The sequence below is a fragment of the Netta rufina genome (genome assembly GCF_964035555.1).
Source record: "Netta rufina genome assembly, chromosome: Z".
Classification (NCBI taxonomy): Eukaryota; Metazoa; Chordata; class Aves; order Anseriformes; family Anatidae; genus Netta; species Netta rufina.
In genome coordinates this window covers 74,649,812-74,672,426 of record NC_140126.1, presented here as the reverse complement: position 1 = coordinate 74,672,426, position 22,615 = coordinate 74,649,812, and the positions used below count along the sequence as shown (strand labels likewise).

The 22,615-nt window shown below is 38.2% G+C and overlaps 1 protein-coding gene across 9 annotated transcripts in view; it reads left to right on the top strand.

Annotated features, from left to right (window-relative positions):
* The window catches only part of MEF2C (myocyte enhancer factor 2C), a 139,957-nt gene that overhangs the window by 91,370 nt on the left and 25,972 nt on the right, over positions 1–22,615 (top strand). For 5 of the 9 annotated variants that reach the window (XM_084304864.1, XM_084304869.1, XM_084304863.1 and 2 more), the window contains 3 exons: positions 10,580–10,723; positions 18,033–18,219; positions 19,348–19,395. In XM_084304864.1, coding sequence (XP_084160990.1) covers positions 10,580–10,723; positions 18,033–18,219; positions 19,348–19,395 — 379 coding nt within the window. Of the gene's footprint in view, positions 1–10,579; positions 10,724–10,784; positions 10,923–18,032; positions 18,220–19,347; positions 19,396–22,615 lie in introns of all 9 variants that reach the window. The other 4 variants (XM_084304870.1, XM_084304867.1, XM_084304871.1 and 1 more) reach the window with 3 other exon arrangements.

The following is a 22,615-nucleotide window of genomic DNA, read 5'->3' as shown; positions in this document are numbered from 1 at the left end:
ATCATCCAGTCTGGTAGTTTCATCCAGCTCCTCCACACAACTTCTCACTGTAAGCTCTCACTCCTTCTTTGGTTAGTATTTAGGTGAGATGTCTGTAAGGTTCAGCTTGAAAAGTTGCTGTCTGAATCTTGCTACCTCTGTAGGATTTTCCATGGGAAAACAGGACCCACTCCTTTGTTACTTGCAGATGACACTATGGTAAGCAGACAAATGTATATCACAGTCTGGAGATCTTAGCAGCTGTTTAATGATAGATACAATTTTCACAAATGTTTCTGGTAAATAACAGAACTCATATAAATTGTTGGTCTAACGAGGAAAGAAAAAGAAAATAAAAGAAAAAAAATATGTCTTAAATCAAGTATGAAAGTCTGCATCGATTAAGTCATCTGTTTTCACATTTAAAACTACGGGCCAATTTTTCCTCTCAAATAGTGCTCGCTCACTCTAAGCCTTGTGGAGAAATTTCCTTCTCTTTCTCCTTGGTGAAAACTTGACTCTATCAGCAGAACAGGGAGCTGATGGTTATTGCTTTGTTGCTATTTAAGACCTCCATTCTCCAAAGGAACAGAAGGCTAGAGTTTCAGAGATCTAACCTCTATTATAATTCACCATTTAAAATATATATATATTGATTTGAGCATTTTTACCAATGGATAAAACAATTATGGTACTATAAAAATAAAAGGGGAAGTTCTTTTGCCTTTAAAAGGAACAGCTATTCAGCAACATTTGCTCATTGTCATATTGGTAGGGGTTTTTTTGGTGGTGGTGGTTTTTTTATGTTTTTTTTTTTTTTTTTTTTTTTTTTTTTTTTTTTAATAACCTGCAATTTGATCTGCTGTAAAATAGATGTTCAAATTCTGGGAAGAAAAAAAAAAAAAGAAAAAAAAAAAAAGAAAAAAACACAACCCTCTGTTCAGAACATTGATACATTCAAGGTTTTTATGGGAGACCTCCAAAGAAAACCCAGGTGCTGAAGGAAGTGGTGTTCTTGCCTCAGTGGGTGGCATTTTTACTGCTGAGTCAGTACTGCTGCACCAGTTCAGTGCTGCTGGAGGTGCTCTGTTTCAGATGAAATGGAAAAGCAAAATGTTGTGGTCATCAAAGATTCCCTCGTCCCCTGACTAAGAATAAAGGTGTTTGCCCCTGGTCAAGGAAATATTCCATAACTTACATCCTATGTTACAGCTTTGTTTGTCAGAGATATTTGCCATTTCTACTCCTGGAAACTTCATTGCCTAGTATAGCTGACACAAGTTGACTATATGTTCACCCCAGAATGGCTGCATTTTTAATGATGTGTGAAGCAGTCCTAAAACATACAATTTCAGAGTCTTTTTAGGATCTTCTAGAACATAGATAATGTTCAAAATGTATGCAAAGTATACCTCATTATCAGCTGCCATTCTTTCTTTAATAAGTTTTTTTTGTAACAAAAAGATTCTGTAAAATATGCGTTACTTTGTTTATCATGTTTCTCAAGTATTTTGACTATGGCATTTAGTATTAAAGGTTATCATTTATATCATGGAAAAACACCAGCTGCATTTGAAATAGTTAATTGTTTCTGCAGCCATTTATATTAAGGCCTGCATGTTTCAAATACTGTGTGTTTGAAGTGATAGCAACCCTGATGTTAACAGACTTGGTAACACCACTGTACATCTAGAATAACTCAACTGGTGTCTTTACAGCTGTTCCAGCCACAGATTTACACTAGTGTAAATGAGATCTGACTTCAGCCTTGCATTTGTGTATATATCTGACTAAATTAGACACAAATGAAAATGTTGAGGGCAGCGCTCCATCTGGAAGGGATGGAGTCAGTGGAGAAGGATTATAGATAGACAAACATAAAAAGGAGGGAAATAACAACCTGTTGATGATTACAGTGTTTATTTTTAAGTGGCCTCCTATTACCTAAAGAAGCTATGAGGATTCTGCTGAACTACTGTAAAGTTTATTTTTCCATTCATACACTTTCTGTGTTTGGCAGCAAAACCTAGTACAAATCAAATATACTATGTCACACAATATCTTCTTCTGTTTTAAATATGCCCAATAAAGTTTAGAGAAAATCTGGCTTTTTTTAATACTTTGTATATTTTAACTGTTTTGAAAAGTCAGTTAAAGACGTAATGGACTGATACCATGCTGTGGCCCAGGGGCAAGGGCAATGCATCTATTCTGGCTTGAGGCCATCTTTGCATCCCTTGGCAGACAGGCTGCTTGCAGGCTGGTGGTGTGTCTGCCTCAAAGCTTCTGCAAGTAGCCAGGATGTAGAAGCGCTGTCTTCACAGGGTCGTCCCACAAATACTGACCCTTGTGAGACCATGGAAGTCTATTTTCTGTAAACCCACATCCCAAGACAGAGAATGGAAAGCTGGGTATTTGCCACAGTGCTGTGGCGTTGACCTTCATTCTACAGATGGTCATTGAATCATAGGGTCATTAAGTTTGGAAGAGCCCTCTGTGATCATCTGGGCCAACCATCATCCTACTACCAATGTCACCCACTAAATCATGTCCCTAAGGTCATAGTGCTGTAGCCCAAGGCATACATATGTAGACAGGGCAGCATGCATAAAGACTGCTGGCAAGAACTGGGAGCGGGATGAAGTTTTCTGTCCTAACCCACATCTTCCATATTTCCATTAGTTGAACACAGGGCCTGCAACTGGTCTTTGGGCCCCCAGTCTGAGGTTATAGTCACAGGGTTGCACAAGGAGCAGTGAGACCTGTTCGATCCTAAAACACAAATATCCTGAGAATATACCTTTGATCTAGGTAAATAATCTGCTAATTTAGTATATGAAGCACTAAAGTCAATCTCATGGAAGTTGTCTGCTTTTTTTTATTATTTTATTTATTTATTTATTTATTTATTTATTTATTTATTTTAAACACAGCAGAGCTGCACACGATTTTAATTTTAACCCTGTCTTTGGATGGAAAGGGTGCATTTGATAGTACGGTAAATTTTGACTAACATCTAAAACATCTAATTTTATTTTTTACCATTTCACTCTTATGTAGGGGTTTAAATCATCTGCAGGGATGATTTTATCAGAAGGTGTAATCACAACTAGATTGGCATTGCATTTATGTCACTAATCCCATCACCGTGGCAGTGGTACACTGGTAAAGTACTGGGGACAGGGCTGGGGACAGGGAGAGCCACCCATGGGTGGCAGGGATGCACAGCCTCACCCGCTGCTGCCTGTGCCTGTCCCTACCATCAAAGCCAGGAAGTGTGATCTCCTCCACTGAGGGTAGTGCAGGAATCCTACCTCAGCTGCCCACAGGATATGTGGGGTCTTCATACCTGCAAAGACAGATGAGGATAAGCTTAAGGGATAAGGAAATGACCCTGCTTATAGTCTCAGGAATTACTCAGATTTAAATTTTTAAAAAATAGTTTACAAATGTGATGACGGATGGGCATGTTTTCCACATCCCATGAAATAATTGTGAGCATAGCGGTGTGAGCTGTGTTATGTGCAATGACAGAAATTTCAATACAAAGCTTTAATGCCAGCATTGTCATGCGATTCGGTTTTGTTTCCTTCTGAGAAAACCCAGAAATATGCATGGTTTAGATTAGTTGCTATGAGATCTCTGAATTTGACATATCCATCTTCTGTCTCTACTTCTACAAAGCCAATGGTGTCCTGCATAATGCAAACCCTGGCAAGTTGAACCTGCTGGGCCTGTTTTAGGGAGCAAACCTCCACTCTATCCCCACCTCCAGCCTCCCTGTCTCCCCAAAAGGCAGTCAAGGCAGCAAGGGTACACAGAAGCTCCCTTGTGCTTGAGTCACCTAGCAGACCTACAGGGAGGAGAAGCAAACACCCCACCGTCCCAGTGCTCTTTCCGAACACTGTGGATTAATTTGGGTTTGTACCTGCATGACAAAATATTATGGAGGATATGTCTTGGCCCGTGTCAGGAGCAGGAGTGGAAAGGAACAGGCTGAAATTTGCAAGCAGGTAGAAACCTTGCAGCCCAAGGAGCTTGCAGTATATACATAAAGGCATCCATAACATGCTGGTTGATCATCTGAAAGCAAAGAGAAGCAGATGCTACTGGCACAGGGTGTCGGCATTGTTTGGTTTCACAAGAGGTGTGATTAGAGAAGGTACTTGAAGGAGGAGAGAATAATCACTTGGCATGCAAAACTGAGCCACAAATCCAAGCTGAGGGTTGGTGTATTGTAGTGAAAAACATGCTTATGTGTATTCATTTGAAGAAGAGAGACGTACAGGACCAGACAATGGAAATTTTTTTTTTCTTTGAAACTTATGTGAAAATAAAATAGTAACAAAAAGGTTAACATGTGGTTCTAGAAGTTCAGCTATTGTATAAGCCCTATAGCTTATTTCAAAAAAGGCATAAACCACAAAAGCATTTTACAATTTATACAAAAGAGGTAAGAAATGTTCCATTTTTCTCTGTTACTGGTATACATTTTTTTTTTCTGCCTGGAGCTTGTTAGATAACAGTAAGTATAATAATGTTTTATCTGATTCTCCTAAACATGCAATTAAAGTGCATTAGTACCAGCATACTAGTTTATGTTCATTATTCAACGTAAAAATCTAACTCTACATTAATGGAACATAAAATTTCAGATTTTAGTTACACAGAAGTCAGGGAATTCAGATGGACGGTTCCCATAGCAACCTACCTCTTCCTCTTTGTGTTTTTCATTTCACTAGAATCTTTCATTACTTGATTGCACCATACATTGTACAGTGCAATTTCATCATAAAATTTCATCATTATATAACTGTGCAAGAGAAGACAGTGAAGGTTGTCTTCACTCCACACTTACTAACTTTAACGTTTCTGTTGCACAGAGAGCAAACAGATGCTTAAATGAATCAGGCCCATGATTTAAATATTTCCTGCATTTTAGAGGGTTTCCATAAATTTGGCTGGGTGCTTTGGAATGGCTATTAATGCTAAAGCAATTGAACACAATAGTATATGATTTCTTTATAATTGGTTATTGTCTGCCCTGCCACATAGATATGTGGCTCCAGTGAGCAAAACGGAGACCAAACCATTTTTCATTTGTGGCTGGAAGATTTCTCCTATCCAGATAAAGGAAAGAGATAGTGGAAAATAGAGGGCACTTGTGGTTTTTGTCTCCTGACAGTTGAGTGTAATACACCAAATTACATCTTTGTGGATTCTTATGGTTGCTAGTGATGTTATCAGTTAGACATCATTATGGTAACCTCTAGACAACATAACAAATACGGGAATTAGTAAAAGCAGACCTGCAATTCTTAATTTTTCTGTAGTGGAAGTTTTGAGTACAGATGAAATGACAATGAGATAGTACTTCTCATAACACAAATGAAGATAGTGATTAACCTTGTAACGGATAGTTGAGTCTTTCATCCACAGGATATATAAATGTCCTGTGGATGAAAGACTCAACATGCAGATTGGGCTAGTCTAAACTTTTTGAGGACCTTATCAGCTGACCTGGTCTTTTACTTTGTCAGCTAATGTAAGCATTTCCAGCCCAAGTATCTGTGGCTTTTCAAGCCTTACAGCGTTATGGAGATCAGCTCCCTGGTAGATAAAGCTATTAAGAAGAAATGAGAAACCCCTCTACAAAGATCAAAGATGAACACACTGAAAGATAGGATGAAAAATAAAAGAAATAAAAAAAAAAATAAAAGAAAGAAAGAAAAAAAATGAATTTCTGGCTTTTTCCATTCTTCATGTTAAAGAAATTCTAAAAGAAGATTGTACTGCACAAACAAAGAAAATGAAAGGCTTTTCCTCCTCAAAAGCCTTCAAATTGTGATGATTTCCATTGCCTTGATAAAACCACACCCGGCTGATAGTGCCATATTTTCTTTTGTGCTTTTGTAGTGATGATAAATTTTGCATGAAGTGCAAGTAAATAGTTGTTTATACTTCATTTTACAGCAGCCAGTATGTCACTAAGTCAGCACTTCTCCTCAGAGATTTATAGAGCAGGATTTAGGCTAAATTGCTGGCATATGAGATTTCAGCCAAAGGTTGTTTTCCTTTAACCATTTTGTTTTTCAAATGCCATGGCTTGTTTTAGGTTATTGGAGTATAATTACTTCTTTAATTGCTTGGAAAAAGTAGAGCCTCCATAGCACCAAAAAAAATAAAATAAAATAAAATAAAAAGGCTTATTTTCTTTAAAAATAACTGAAATCTGGCTTGGGGTTCTCTAGAATGCAATGCACTATACAATTGTGTAATTTTATCCTCTTAAAAATTCCCTGAATAGTCATTAAATCTTTGGAAACTAGCTAATCTCCAGGAGGATGCTATAGGTCTGGCTATTTTCCAGGGTTTGCAAGAGGCTATGACAGCTTAACATGGTAAGAAAAAATATTTCTAAGTCACTGCAAGACTGGGTCAAAGACCCTAGCCTGCTGAAACCCAGTTGGCCTTCTTAATGACTCCATTCTTCTCTGAGGTTCAGAATCAGCCTCTGTAATCAAGAGGTGACGCAGAGCTGAGCAGGAGAGGGAAAGTTTGACATGGAGTCCAGAGAGCTTGTGAATAAGGAGGAATCTGTTAGATATCGGTCAGTTCCACTTTTAGTTGTGTTGTATCAGATGTGTTGAAGCACAATAACAAAAGAGCTTTATGAGAGGTATGGGTTTGGTAATAATGTAGAGAGTAAAGTAACACACAATGCAGCAGAACAGACAAAACAGTATTGCATGTTGAGAAGCCAGAGATAATGATAAGATGCTTAGGATCATTATATTTGTCCTGAATACCACTTGTTACCTTACTGCAGAGGATAAGTATGTCACTTTTAGCGTGCTACCCTCTTCAGAGGATGACTGTGTATTTGTGTGTATGTGTCTGCACAGTCTACTAGTCTGTTCTTCTGTCTTTTTCCTTATAACCTTTTCGTTCTTTATTCAGTGCCAAGGTAATCTGGCACAAAAAGAGAGACAAAAGCAGGGGTCTTACAGACAATGAAATATCAACAAGGTTCATGAAAATGTGTTCCTGTGCAAAAAAAAAAGAGATCAGGAAAATATTCCCAGAAAGTGAGAAAGTATCCCAGCTGAAGGCAGGGTTGCAGCATGATTCCTTACACACAGAGGCAACAATGGACCTACAGAAGGATGGGCAAGGGGCAAGAGATGCCTCGAGAGACCCAGAGACAGGAAATCTTCTCTGTTCATTGCACTTTTCCCCAAAAATGCAATTCATACAGAACAAGGCATTAGTTCCAGCACTCAAAAAGCTAGAGCTGGGACTGAAGCACACTTGTGGATAATTATGTTGCCTAACCTTATAACATTGCAATTCAGGGGAGGTGGGCAGGGAGAAGGGCACAGGATCAGTGAGCTGGACTAGCCATGTCAGCCAAGGCACCAGTCAATCACACTGGATTGGGGAGTTTTGCAAGGGAAAATTTTGCCTCTACTCTGTTAAAGTTAATTTAGGGTAGAATACCAGCATGGTTTTTCTGATTTTGGTCTTTGGGTTTGTTGTGGTTTAACACCAGCAGGTAGCTCAGCACCACCATACCACTTTCTGATTTCCCCTCCACAAAAGGATTGGGGCAGAAAATATGAAACAAAAAAAAAAAAAAAAAAAAAGCACATGGGTTGAGATAAGGACAAGGAGATCCCTCACAAATTACTGTCATGGAGAAAACAAACTCTGAACAGGAAGATTAATGTAATTTATTGCCAACTAACAACAGACTAGAACAGTGAGAACTAAAAGCAAACAAAAAACACTTTCCCTCCATCGCCTCCTCTCTCTGAGCAGTGCAGGGGAATGGGGAATGGGGGCTGCAGTCAGTCCCTGACTCTTCTTCTTTGCTGCTCCTTCAGGGTCCCTCTCTGCCCTTGCTCCCCGTGGGGTCCCTCCCACGGGATGCCGTCCTTCCCGAACTGAGCCTGTGGGGGCTGCCCACAGGCAGCAGCTCTTCAGGACCTGCTCCCACACGGCTCCATCCGACGGGGTCCATCCATCCCCCAGGAGCAAACTGCTCAGCACGGGTCCCCCACGGGTGGGCGGCAGCTCCCCCCAGACCCCCTGCTCCTGCGGGGGCTCCTCTCCATGGGCTGCAGCTCCAGCCCGGGGCCTGCTCCTGCGGGGGCTCTCCATGGGCCGCAGCCTCCTCCAGGCCACATCCACCTGCTCCACCGGGGGCTCCTCCACCCATGGGGGGGCTGCAGCGTGGAGATCTGCTCCATGTGGGACCCATGGGCTGCAGGGGGACAGCCTGCTCCACCAGGGGCCTCTCCCTGCACAGCCCACAGGGGAACCAGCACCTCCTGCCCTCCTGCTGCACTCACCTGGGGGCTGCAGGGCTGGTGCTCACTTCTCACTCTCCCAGGTGCTGTAGCACAGATTTTTGTTTTCCCCGTTCTTCAATCTGCTCTCTGAGGCCCAATCTACATCGCTGACAGCCCAGCTCTGGCCAGTGGCAGGTCCCTTGTGGAGCAGCTGGAGCTGGCTCCTCTCTGACATGGGGCAGCTGCTGGGCTCTGCTCACAGAGGCCACCCCTGCAGCTCCTCTGATACCAAAACATTGCCATGGTTTACTGTGCCTGCTAAGTTTATGAATATAAAATGGATTAGTTTATATATATAAAAGGGAATTTTCATTTTTACAGCATTGTATTGTGTCTATTAACTCTGTAAAACAACAGCTGATTGCAGAAGTCCTCTTTATAATTGGCTTGTTTCAAGCTATTAGCAGTAGAAATCAAACATGACTCTGTCATGTAGCTAACATCTAAACCATAAAGGAGAGATAAGTGGGTGTGGAGAAGTGGAGAGAGTCATTCAAGTTGTCTCATCTTAAGGTTCGATTCAAATGCATTTATAATTTTTTCTGTGAGTCAGAAATAGCTCATAGGATTAAATGTGAAGTTTTATAGGTAATTGAATTTTGAAAAGCGCTACACTGAGCTAGCCTTCCACAGTTACCAAAATGTGTTTGAGAGGTCCACAACATGGACTTGGAAGGCTCAGATCTCATAAGGGTGAACACCACCATTTTGTTGGTGTGAAGAAAACACGAGATTCAAGTCATGTGTCTCCACAAGTTCAGTAGCATTATGGCTTCTGCAGGACTAAGATGGCCTTTTTCGTCCATCTTGTGTAAAATACAGAAACGAAGTCTAATTTTTAATATATAAATGCAGTATACAAAATCAAAGTATGAAATTGTAGTACTTGGATATTTAACAGTGCAAAATTGGGCATTGCCGTAAAGAAAGCAATTAAGGAAAGTACTTTTCCAAAGAAACAAAAAGCTCAGAGTAGAGGCAGCCTTTCTTAGGAGCCAAAAAAAAAAAAAAAAAAAAAAAAAACAAGGTAGAGCATCAGACACTAATCACACAGCGTCAGCATAGCCACTTAACAACACAGGAGTGCTATGTAATCTATGTGTTGTAACTGAGATTTCTCAGCCAGGCTTCAGCTGAAACCTGTGAACTGTCTGATAATGTTTGTAGACAGCCAAATGGACTCTTTGAAGTGTTTTTGACCAAAGAACTCTTAAAGCTAAATTTGAGAAATCTTACGAATATTGACTTTGTGTACTGTTGCTTGTATTGGACAGTCCACAAAGACCTGTTTCTCATATTCTTTTACCTTAATGCAGTGGGTGACTGGTAGATCAGTTAAAGCCTGTTAGAGGCCAGGCAACATACCTAAATTGTTAGCTACTGATTTTATTTGGTTTTTATCTTTTTCATCTCTGTTATTTGTCTTGGTGATGATGTTCATGGTTCTGAGCGTCAACTTGAGCTGCTGAACCTGAAATTCATCTGTTTTGACTCTTTACTAAGCATCTGTTCTAGCAGTGCTTTTTTCCTTTATGTTAAACTTCAGCACTACACATTTGTAGCATACTGGAGTCAATAAAAAGTAAACACTATGTCTAGAAGCTCTGAATCAGTATTTCACAGCCATGTTCACAACTCTCTCCTCCCACTTGTCCTGCCAAAAACATGCATTTAGGAATGGCAGGGCACTGTTAATGTCATCCCTTACATCAAATTCAAAGGAAGAATTTGATTTAGTTACTACTTCTTCTGTGAAAAACATGAATTGCTGTCTGCTACTTTTTTTTTTTTTCTTTTTTTTTTTTCAATTTCTTCCTCCTATATCTTTCTTTAGAAAAAAAAAAGGAAAACACAGGGTATTCCAGTCTAAACAGTATGTGTCCTTTGCTGTTAGCGTTTATTAATATGTGTAAATACGTTTAAATGAGTTGTTTTCTGGGTGGGTATCTTAACCTCTTAATGCTATCAGTTGTGGTGGGAGTGGGGGGTACTAACACAGGCACTTTGCCATATTGCTAGCTTCATTCTTTTTTGACAGCTTCCAGTTTCAGAGGGAGGAGGTCTGTATAGTCTTGTCTTGCTACTCATAACAGGAGACCTATAGCATCACTGTGGCGTAGACAGTTTCTTTCCCTAAATTATAATGTAAAACCTTCCACCTTCGGACGGTTTATGTTACTCTAACACTGCTGAGTCTTTTTTGCAGCCTATGTCAAGGATTGAACTTTCCAAATTATGTATTTCAGACGTTGAGAAAGAAAGGACTTAATGGCTGTGACAGTCCAGACCCCGATGCAGACGATTCAGTAGGTCACAGCCCTGAGTCTGAGGACAAGTACAGGAAAATTAATGAAGATATTGATCTAATGATCAGCAGACAAAGATTATGTGTAAGTATTCTGAGCTCCCATTCATTTTTTTTACTTTTTGATATTTCTCTGAACCTGGCAGGCATTGAACAAGAAAGAAAACAAAGGTTGTGAAAGCCCCGATCCTGACTCCTCTTACGCCCTCACCCCACGCACTGAAGAAAAATACAAAAAAATTAATGAAGAATTTGATAATATGATCAAGAGCCATAAAATACCTGTAAGTACCAAAGGTTAGATGGCTGTCTGCTGATAACTGCTGCAGTAACAAACCATAACCCTTTCAGTTCTGGCTTCTTAAGGAAAACATTTCAGCTGGAAACAGGCTTTAATAGCCTGATATATAATTAAACACTGTGGTCAGAAAATTTCACACAACATATTTTTTTTCCAAGTCTCTACCTCTGACACGCAGACAAAGCCTACTATAGGTGAAACCTACAGAAGGAAGTGAAATATACATATATACATTATATTCACTTGATTTACAGAACTGTTTTACCACACCACTTGCACAAATTATACCTAAAAAATAACGATGGAAATCTTTCTTTGTGGACAGGCTAACAAACCCACAGAATACTTTCTGTGGTGATATAGAAAAAATGATGTAGAACTGAAATTCCTTTATATATAGCAATTAGTACATTCTGTGCGTGTCACTTCAGTTCTCGAGTGTCTCTGCCAAATTCAGTTTCAGCACTGAAGGGTTACAGCTACTTGCTCGCTGCAGAGAAACAGACTGCATGAGAGCCTAATGGTAGGATTCAGAGATGTTTGTGTGTTGGGGTGATTTTACAGCTTTATCAGAGAATTTGCTTTGACCTCATCAGCATTTCTTTAATGCTTTAACATGAGCTAAATTTTGTTTTAACCAAGTCAAAATTTCTAACCATCAGTCATATGCCTTGCCAGATATCTAAGAGAAATAACTCTGCATGTGCTATTTTGTTTGCACAAGACATACAGGGGGAAAACATTTTGTCATTATGCTTAATACAAGATTTTAAAAACTGACAAAAAGAATATGGAGGTTATGAAGACTATATATTTGGCCCTTCTTCTGTATGGAAGAAAGGATAGCAGTCCAAAGATTTGCCCAGCTCCAAGGAAGCATCTGAATTTGGATAAATAACTGCTTGCTTCTAAGAAAGATCATTTGGATATGTTCCTTACTCATTCCCACATGAGGTTGTATGGTTAGCTACCACAGAGGATGTCTGCTCACCCAGAATGACAAAGTTGGTTCTGTTGTGCACAAAGTCTGATATCTAAGCTGAGAGTACCTCTTACAGATTCTGCCTCATACAGTGTAAATGTTCTTTCAATGAATTTTCAGGAGAAAAAGAATCACCCGAGTTAATTAAAATACGAAGTTTTGATATCCTGTCAAACATGTTTTTGCAAAAATAATAATAAAGATTTTTCAGGTAGTCCACAATGGCACCAAATTTGACAAATGAGTGTTGGGAATGACTTCTTAAGAATGCCCAACATGTATATGGAACATCAGGGAGGTATAAATGTATATTCCGTCTTTCTTACCTCCCTTTTTATTTACTTCATTTCTGTACGAGTTTTTCTCAACAAAATAGTTTTAAAGCTGTCACCACGAGTTTGTTTTCTCAGGGTGGAACTCAGTTTGACAAACAATGACTGCAACATTTAGTGTGACTACTATAAGCTAAAAGGCTTAGCCCTTTTTCACATCAAAATCTTAGCCATCACCATTCCTTTCCTCTTTCAAGAATGACCTTTCCTTTGTTCAAATAAAGTGACAAAAATTTCAATCCGATAGGATTTAACCAAGAAACTGTTCCTCCTTTGAATAGGGTTTGAGGTGATGATTCTTCAGATCGTCTGTTTCTCTCTTGCATTCTCTCTTTTCTTTTGACAAAGGAGCTCATGTTATAACCATTCTAATTAAGATATGGAGGGAAAAAGAAAAACGATAAGAAAATTCATTTCTGGCTGCTAGTGAGTTCCACCACCTACTTTACCTTCTAAGCATTTGAGAAAATCACCTTCACAACAAAACTGAGAAAGTTCAAGGAATGAAAAACAGCATAGTTAATCTACACATAGTATGTCACATTCACCTTCCCCAAAAAATAATGAAATTTCTCTCTAGTTGTTTTCATTAAATCTCCCACTTCTATATCAAATACAGTCCTGTTTGGCCATTAATTTTTCGATTGTCTTGCTTTCCTGATCTGGATTTTGGTTACAATGTAACTACCTACCTTGCTGGGATGTTACCAGATACAATGCATTATCTTTCTGTGAAATTGCTCTGAAGGTGCTTCAGAGACACAGAACTATAAAATGTCACCATTTCTTTTTGTGTAAGACAGGATATCCCTTCTTTGAATACTTCACACAGAGTTAAAGGCTTGTGTGCTCCATCAAGCTGCTCACCACAAAAGGAAGAGTCAGTAGGTGATTTCCCCTAATGCAACAGGAGCTCCTTCTCTTAGCATAAGCCTAGATTTTACGGGCAAGGTGGAGCTCAAAGCTTGTACATAACTGACATTTGTATACATAAGACATCAACCTTAACTGTACAATTCAGTATAACCTCAGGGAAGTCAGAGAAGTTATATTAATTTGCTTGTGATCGTCAAAGGTAGCCAAGAAATTTTGGGGGAAGAAAGCAAAATTAAACGAAAAGTCAACAAGTCATTAAATCACTATTTACAAAAAATGCAAAAAGATGCAAAGCCTATGCCTCATCTTGTAAGAGAAAAAATTTGCTGCCAAATGACAAAAAAAATTGGCTTTTCCTCCTAACAGCTAAGGCCAATAATGTTTCCTCAGATAATTTTCTGGGGATAAGTATTTATATTGTTCTAAAACATCTGATAATAATTACACATTTATTTGTAGTTTTCATAAGTGATGAAAGCAGAGGAGACAGAAATAGTCCTCCAAAAGGGAGCTATAAGTATCTCTGTCTCTAAATAAATGAAAATCTAGTTGAACATAGGAGGGGAAAAAAAACAATATTTGACACAGAATGTTTGGCCCATGAATTTTCAAGGGTTTCGAGTCCCCAGCATTTTGCTTTGTACAACACTCTTCAGCTCGTGGAGCTCACATCTAACATAGAGTGCTGGACACTGTCACTTCCCTTTCAAGTAAGCAATCTGCTTTTGTTAGCAGTTTTGTCCAAAGGAGAAAAGATGGGAAAAAGACTAAAATGTGGCAAACTGCATACATGTTAAGAGTCAGACCATGTCTGTGTTAGTAAATGAACAGCAAAGAGCACTCTGAGGCAGCAGAAGGCACTTATCTCTGCAGCGGATTGTTTGAACAGTCCCTGGCATGCTTTTGGCACAGGCCAAATAATGCTCTCCCAGACTGTTTCTTAGCTCTATTTGGTAGTTAGCCCAGGCCAGGAACACTTCCCAGTTGTTGGCTTATATGTAGCCATGATGTTGTCGAGGTTGAGAAAGTTTAATAGTATGAACATGTACTGCCCTGTGGCCTCAGATGGCCTTCGTTCCTAGGCACATTTAATTTACTAATATAGATATTACGCAAGTACATCGTAAGCTTTAAAGTCCATCAGGCCTAACTGGAATAGATATGCCCTGTGACTTACCACCAAGAATGACTAGAGGATCTATACTAGGTTGCACTTCTTGGTAAAGGATATACGAGACTGTAACACAAGTTGGGCAGCCAGAGGAAAACTGTAGCTAGACACATACCGCTTAATACCAGTGCTTATCCAGACAAATTCCCTCTCTAACCTTTGGCTACTGATAAGAAGAACAATGATACTCCAGAATATCATGTGTATTGCTCTGCAAAGCATAGAGTAAATTGACTTTGCAGTAATAAAATTGCTTATTAGGTGTCCATAAACAAGTGTCAGTATATCCAGATAGTAGATAAAACAATAAAAATGAATCCATTACAGATGCAGAAACCAAGAAAATGTTTAAGTAGTTTAAATACTATTTTAAAATGACAAAATGGAAAACGAAGGAACTGTTTCAACAATGTTTTGTATGATTCAGTGATGACTACTGAGTGGCAGCCGCAAGGGAAACCAAGACTGGGGCTCTTTTGTTCTGTACTAACATAGGAAAAAGAAGGTTCCAAACTTTGAAGTGTCCAAATGTGGAAGAAAAAATAATAATAAAAGCAGATGAGCCTGATTTGCATTGTTCAAGGGTTTTATATTGGGTAGATGGACAGAAGTTGAGATTAGGAAAACAGGCCAGGGAAAACAGCTGTCTACCTTGTCTCTGAGTGCAGATTTCACAAATCTTGTGACACTGATGAAGAAGATACAGTGCAAAGAGATCTGCAGTGAGTGACACTCAATCTAACATAGGATGGCACTCAAGCAGCTAGGAATTGTTTGAAGCCTTTGGAATTGGACTGTGTGCTCAGAGCAATCAGGCAGAAAGATCTGCATCACAGCAATGAGTATTATAATGCCAAGAGGCTCTACATGGGCTTATTCAAGTCTTACATTAGGCTGGATGTGAAGCTAAGATGCCAATCCTCATGAGAATTCACTGGTTAAACTTTTTGAAAAGGCAGAAACCAGCAGCAGCAGGTATCTTTAAATTCCAGAAGCAGCTGGGCATTGAGAGGTCCAAGCTGCACCTCTTCTTTATGTGGAATTTGGAAACCTCTTAGATCCTTTCACAGTTAATGAAGAGAACTTCTCACTGCAAAATGTACATAGAGATTGATAAAATGTTTCAGATTATGCAGTCAATCTATTTCCAAGGAGCCTGGACTCATCATGGCATAAACTGGTGCTCCTTGAGAAATGTGCTTTGTAAATTTTCCTTTGAAAGACAAGCCACACATGAGATGGAATTCAAGTGTAAAAATGTATGCAGAAGAAGAAGGTTGCTCCTAAAAGAAACAAAGAACAACTAGGACAAAAAAATCTACCTCAGCAATTTCACTTTTCAAGATGTAATCACATGTTCTCTTTTTTTTTTTTTTAATTTGTGAGGGAAAAAAAATATATATATATTTCAGAATCTCTACACAGACATAGCAGCACATGCAGTTTTGTTGCTTATCCACTGAACACACGGAGAATGAGATTGTCAAAGTACTTACTCTTCCCTACCCAGCCCTACTTAAACCCACCAACTCTTCAGGAAAAATGGCCATTAGGATGCACCTCAGGTTCTCAGCCAAATGGAAGCAAGTTCCAGAGATGTGGGGTATCAGCTGAGGAGCCACGTCAGCAGGTCCATCTGGACAGGTGCCCTAACTGGTCTCAGCCATTACAGACGAGAGAAGCCATCTCTCACAAAACCAGGCCACAGGCCATGCAGAAGGTTTCAGAGCTAAATTAACACCTTGAAATAAGTCCCAAAGCATTTGTGTAATGCATCCTTCACATCAGGCTCTGAACTAAAACCTTGCTCTGTGTTTTAGTGGTTAAGCAGAATGGTGGCTATATACTTAGAGCAAAATTATGTCTGCTGACAGAAGGCAGAAGAGGGAAGAAGAAGAAAAAAGAAAAGAAAAAAGAAAAGAAAAAAGAAAAGAAAAAAGAAGAGAAGAGAAGAGAAGAGAAGAGAAGAGAAGAGAAGAGAAGAGAAGAGAAGAGAAGAGAAGAGAAGAGAAGAGAAGAGAAGAGAAGAGAAGAGAAGAGAAGAGAAGAGAAGAGAAGAGAAGAGAAGAGAAGAGAAGAGAAGAGAAGAGAAGAGAAGAAAAGAAAAGAAAAGAAAAGAAAAGAAAAGAAAAGAAAAGAAAAGAAAAGAAAAGAAAAGAAAAGAAAAGAAAAGAAAAGAAAAGAAAAGAAAAGAAAAGAAAAGAAAAGAAAAAAGCCCAGGAAGGCTAAAAGTAATCTGACGACCAGTGCTGTAATATGCAGGGCACAGCCAAGAGATCTAACCACCCAGAGAAAATAAATGTGGGTGGTACAAGGTCAGGGTGTCTCTGCTGCCTGACATAGGATCTTGAAGACTTAGTGATATCAACTGCCAACAATAAAATTAGAATGTGTGAGTTCCTTCCTCTGAAAATATTACAATTCTGGTTTAAAGAGTTTCTCGAAGAGTTGAGACTGTTGAGGTTTGTAAGATTTTTAAAGGGGTTTAGATTAAATTAAGGGGTACTTTGCTTGCATAAAGGTATTCTAACATTTAAGATGCTGTTGGGAAAAAACTAAGATGCTGACGGAAAAAAAATAAGAAAGTTTTTTTCCATTCAAAAAGGAAGGAAATTAATTATTAAAAAAAAAAAAAAAAAAATGAATATGGAGTTCTGGTGTATTTGAGTGATGCCAGAATCAAAGATTTTAAAGAAATTCAGGCACACAAGAAAACCAACCAACCAAAAAAGACTGAGCTGGTCTTTCTGAGAAGTTAGTGAGAATCATCTCATACTCCCTGTCAGATACAGGGTCAGAGTAGTCCACAATTTGCTGTGCTTTTGAAAGGGATACTTACTAAGGAAGGTGGCTCAGGAGAGGGTGCTACCTTAAAGGGTGACAACTTCATGTTGAAAAGACATCACCAAACACACACATAAAAATAAAATACAAAGATCCCAGGGAGTCATATATTTCTAAAATTCTTGCTTTTGCTAAATGTGCCTGAGTAGAACTTTGTTTCTTGTAAGCCCTTCCCAAGCTCAATTAGAAACTTTAAAAAATGTCATTTACTGTGTTGGTGGCTTTAACATAATTTGCGATCATTCTGGTTGCTAAAGCAACATAAGCTGAAATTAAAGCTTTCCTTTTTGCATTCCACCCCTTCTAATTTTTCTCCATGCAATGAAGTCATCATAATCATCCACCTTTGATCTTGCAGTCATCTGTGACACTAGATTAAGATATCACAAATGAACAATTACGACTTCACTGAATGAAAGAAAAAAAAAGCAAATTAAGCTTCATAAAAGCAGGGTTTTGTTTAAAAGAAGAAGAAGAAGAAGAAAAGGAAAAAGAAAAAGAAGAAGAAAAAGAATAAGAAAAAGAAAAAGAAGAAACAGAGAAAAAGGATAAAGAAAAAGAAAAGAAGAAAAAAGAGAGAGGAAAAGGATAGGAGAAAAAAAATACGAAAAGGGAAAAAAAAAAAGAAAAAGATAAATTTTTCCCAGTTCTTACCGAGTAAATAGGCAAGCTGTATTAATGGAAGATGGAAGCTTGATTTTTAAAAAATCATACTTAAAAGCTTTGGTAACTCTTTGAAACTATTCTCTTGACTCTTAGTCTGGGGGAGCTTAAATATTTTAACTACCAACTACAAAATATTTGAACTAAATATAGAGTAACTGCACTTGAAGGCTGTTGTGCTTCTGTACTATTCTCGTCTTTGTTTCCCTTTTTTTGCTTGTACAGGCTGTTCCACCACCAAACTTTGAGATGCCAGTTTCTATCCCAGTGTCCAACCACAACAGCTTGGTGTACAGTAACCCAGTCAGCTCACTGGGGAACCCCAACCTTTTGCCGCTGGCTCATCCTTCTTTGCAAAGAAATAGCATGTCTCCTGGCGTGACACATCGGCCTCCGAGTGCAGGTAACACAGGTAGGCTCTACTCTGTCCCATCCCTTTAAATGTTCTTTTATTGGCTGCTTGCGTGCCTTGGGTCACTTTAAACTGTACTCTTACAGACAAGAATGCTGTTTGTACAACTCATAACAGTTTGTCCAAAATTGCTGTGTTGAAAAATCAAAAGAGCCAAAGAGGTTTCTATTCCCAATATAGAAAAAAAAAAAAAAAGAGTTCTAGAAAAAGCTGAGTATTGACTGAGATTAAGGGAAATCAATAAAGGATAAAAGGGCAGACAATTTTCTGTTTCATAAAAATGCAGCTTGTCTACTTAATTCATGTAAGAGCTCACTACACCATAAAACTTAAGGGGGCAGAGGGAAACGTGGCCAATGCAAACAAATTGAAACAAGTAAAATAGGACACTCGTTGCTTAAATTTCAAGTTTAGAGGCTAAACACAGAATTTATTATTATCAGTAGTTCTGCAATGGCTAAATGTTAGTTGAGTGGCTTGTGGCTAAATGTTAGTTGAGTGAAGCTGTGCTTCACTCTGGTAATGATGAGGGCTCACCTCCGAATAGGATAAATGGGGATTAAGTTAATTCAATGTGCCTGGTTGAAGCAACACCAACACCCTTAAGGGTTCAAAGAGACCTGTGAGGTCTCCAACTGCAAAGAGAAGTTTCTAAAATCCTTAGCATGGATGCCTATGAAAAGCTGAGGAAATTAAAATGAAAAACTGTGCAAGTACGTATGACAGCGTATGAATTATGCTGTCTAACAGAAACTTTTAGTCTCTTCCTCCAAATCCTGTGTGGAAGCCTTGCTTCTCTGACTAACACTGACCTAAAGGCAATTTTCAAGTGAATGAATACTTAGCTTTCAAAAATAATTGACTTCCTGTGCTGTGGAAGTATGAAAGTAAAATAATGAATTGTTGGGTACTGCATATTTTATTTGTCCTTGAAAGGCAAATACCTTGTATGTGTGACATTAAACGTTATGATATTATGACTATGGGTCTGATCTGATGCCTGCTGAAGTAAGAGGAAAATTGTAGTGCATATTGGAGCAGACTGTTTGAAGTCAGAGAAAATGTTTTGCATGTTTGCCTGTTATGAATTATTGTACTCACTCATAGTATTTCATTTCAACCTCCTAGGTGGCCTGATGGGTGGGGACCTCACTACCGGTGCAGGCACCAGTGCAGGTAAAGAGAAAATAATTTGTATTTATTTTTTTTTAACTGAACAAAGGACTTCCTCTGAAGGCTAAGTCCTAAAATAGCTCCATATCGGAGATGGGATATTGGAAAGTGATCGGTGTTGGTTTATTTCCCCCAGATGAGGGCCAGGGAGTTGGTATTTGTTGTTGTTTTTTTAGAGTATGTTTTTTTAGACTTGTTTTCAGCAGTGTTTAAAATCTTGCACTTCAACAAATTGCCTGGGTACAAGCGCCCGTTTTCCTTCACAAGAGCCTTTCCATAAAAACCTGAATCCATTGCATTGCCCTGGTCAGGCAAAACTCCTGCTGAGGCCAGCATCTGGAACCCTGATTCTTTTTAAGTCACAGGGAGTTCTTGCATTGACTTCACTGGAGTTGCGTAAAAATTTTGCTATTAAGTTTCTCATTAAACTTTCATCTATTAAGCACATACCTTATTTCAGGCTCACACATAAAATCATTTATAGTAATCAAAATCTGTTAACGTTTACTTAAATAATCAGCAACTAACTCAAGCTTAGTTGTATGTTTTTACTTAAGTGCTCAGGGACATGACAGGGAAAGGATTTTCCAAATGCCCATGCAGAGGAAGAGATTTTCCCCTTTAATTCTGTCCCTGTGCTGCTAATGAGAACTGTACTTGTTAAGGTCGGTGTTACCAAAGCAATGTTGTCAGAGTAGTCCCCTTTGCTCAGTAAACTCAGTGGTTTGTTAGCAATGTCAGCAATGTTGCATTATTACAAATACAGATTACAAAAGACAATGGCAGGATTACTGTTTCAGTTGTAGAAGTAAACACATATGTTCAAGGAAAATAAGCTGAGTGGTAAAAACACAGAGCATATCCCATGTTACTGGATTAACTGCTCTCAGAATTGTACAGAAGATAGTTGGAAGATACATGTTGTGCATTGTAAACTGAGGCTGATATATCTGGCCATTCTGAACCTCTGAACCTCTATCATAAAAGGATTTATAAAGAAATTCTGGATACAGTGATTTTTATTTTGTTTTTCTTGGCTCTTCTCAGCCTGCTTTAGACCACCCCCCTTTTATCTTCACACATAGATGAGTCACAGATGTTTGTGTGATGCATTTGTAGTAAAATTGAAACTGCACAGCATTGTAGGAAAAAGCTGCTTTAAACACATGCTGATACTTTGAGAGGTAATTTTGTATTAATTTAGCAGTAGGGTAAGCAGAACACCAGAACTTAGATATTAGTGCCCTTTATCATTTAAAAAAAAAAAAAAAAAAAAAAAAAGTAGAAAATTATAGTTTTGTTAATTATCTTTTGTTATTCTGTGAAACAGCTAAAGAAAGATTCATTCTGGAAATGTTCGCACTTCATCTCGTTTTTTAATCTTATGTATAGTAGAAACTTCAAGAACGGCAGCGGAGGAACTCTGATAGGAAATTGATTGTCCTGTTAAGGAGCTCCCTCTACTGGTGTGCTAAGAAATATCATTCTCTCGTTCTTGGTTTCCCAATTTCTTTAAAAAGAGGCTGGAAACCAGTTAACAAAGGCAATGTCTTCTTCTGAAAAGGTCACATACTAAAACAATAGCTCATCAACACATGCATTTGGTTTAATAATTCTTGTGATTAATAAAATCTCTATATCAGTATGCTAGTTTAAAATGTATATTCTTTCTAAATACATTTTTTCTTGGAAATATGTTAAAAGCATATATAAGCATAGTAAGAGGGATAGTTTGATTATTTACTCATTAATTAAGAATTTGTATCTCCTGCATGCAATGCTATGCATTAAGCTCTCAAGTAATCTAACTTTGGAGTAGGCAATTGATTTGAGGGGCATGTATATGGGGGGCATTGCTAGGAATGCACCATAAATATTTAATCATATGAATAGTCTTTCTTCTTATCTGGCAATAAGAGCTTTAAGCACCATTAAAGAAGTGTTTTCTAGATCTCTTAAATGCAGAGCAGTAGGAAGAATTTGATACAGGGCTGAAGGAAGATGAAAGGTCACAATAAGGTTAAATCCTCTGTCTTAGTTGCATTATTCTACAATGGCACTATTTTGGACAGGCCTCTCTCTTAAGGGTGCAGAAGAATAAACATCAAAAGTTCTCTTTGTTCATCATTCTTCATAAGAAACAGAGACCTCTGTGTTTTTTTTCTAATTGGCATCTTAAAAGCTGGTAGCATGATCATGTGGTTGAATCTGTTAGGGTTCATATTTCTGGCCAAATTAGAACATTATAAATTTGCATTTTTCTGCAGCGTACAAAAATAGCATATATTCAAAATAACATACTCCAAGAAGAGGAGTCTAAAAAGTTTCATTTCTGTCACTACAAAATGAAACTACTTTTGATTGCTAACACCAGGCCTCAGTTTCTGCACCACTGTAACAAATTACATTATTGCAAATTGCATTATAACTGCAATATCACAAATGGAAAAAGATTAGTTAAGCCTGTGTTTTGAAAACTATGTTATTTTGATGGTTTGGATTATTTTAAGTAATAACCCTGAAGTCATCCACAATTTACCTTGGGAGTCAACCGAAGATGTAAATAGAACATAAGAAAGCTGACTACTTCTTTATTATCCTGCACAACTAAATACCAGCAGTGGTATGTTTAACTTAAACCTAAACTAAACCTTAACTTAAACCTTAACTGAAAGGTTATCTCAGGTTTGTTAAAGTAAATTTCTTCTAAGCCAAACACTGATTGAATAGTTTCTATCATGTGACAGTACCAACTGCCAAAACTTTTGAAGTGAACTTCACATTTAGTATATTTGCTAAATTACAGCAAAGTCTTTGGCACTATTCTGTCCAACCAGAAGCTTTTGACTGAAAGAGAGAACAAGCTCTTTTTGGACTCAGATTGGTTTGCTGGGTCACAGTCTCATTCTGGAATCAAATCCATCAGTTTACACTATAACATGAAAACTATAAGCAGCATGTTACCTATTCCCATAATAGACCATATGAAGTTCTTTTTAATTTTTGAGGAATGGATTTAGTTGTTAACAAAACTGGCTAAGTCAACAATAACTTTACCAGAAATTAATAACAACGGTGAAGTAGTGCTTTTAGTTCTGCAAATTATCTGAACTCCAGTTTTATGTAATGGCTTAATGATTATGCTGAATGCCTGATAAAAGATCACAACTTCAAAAATATTCAGTAGTTTTAAAACAAACTGCTACAGTATTGGAGGAAGTGT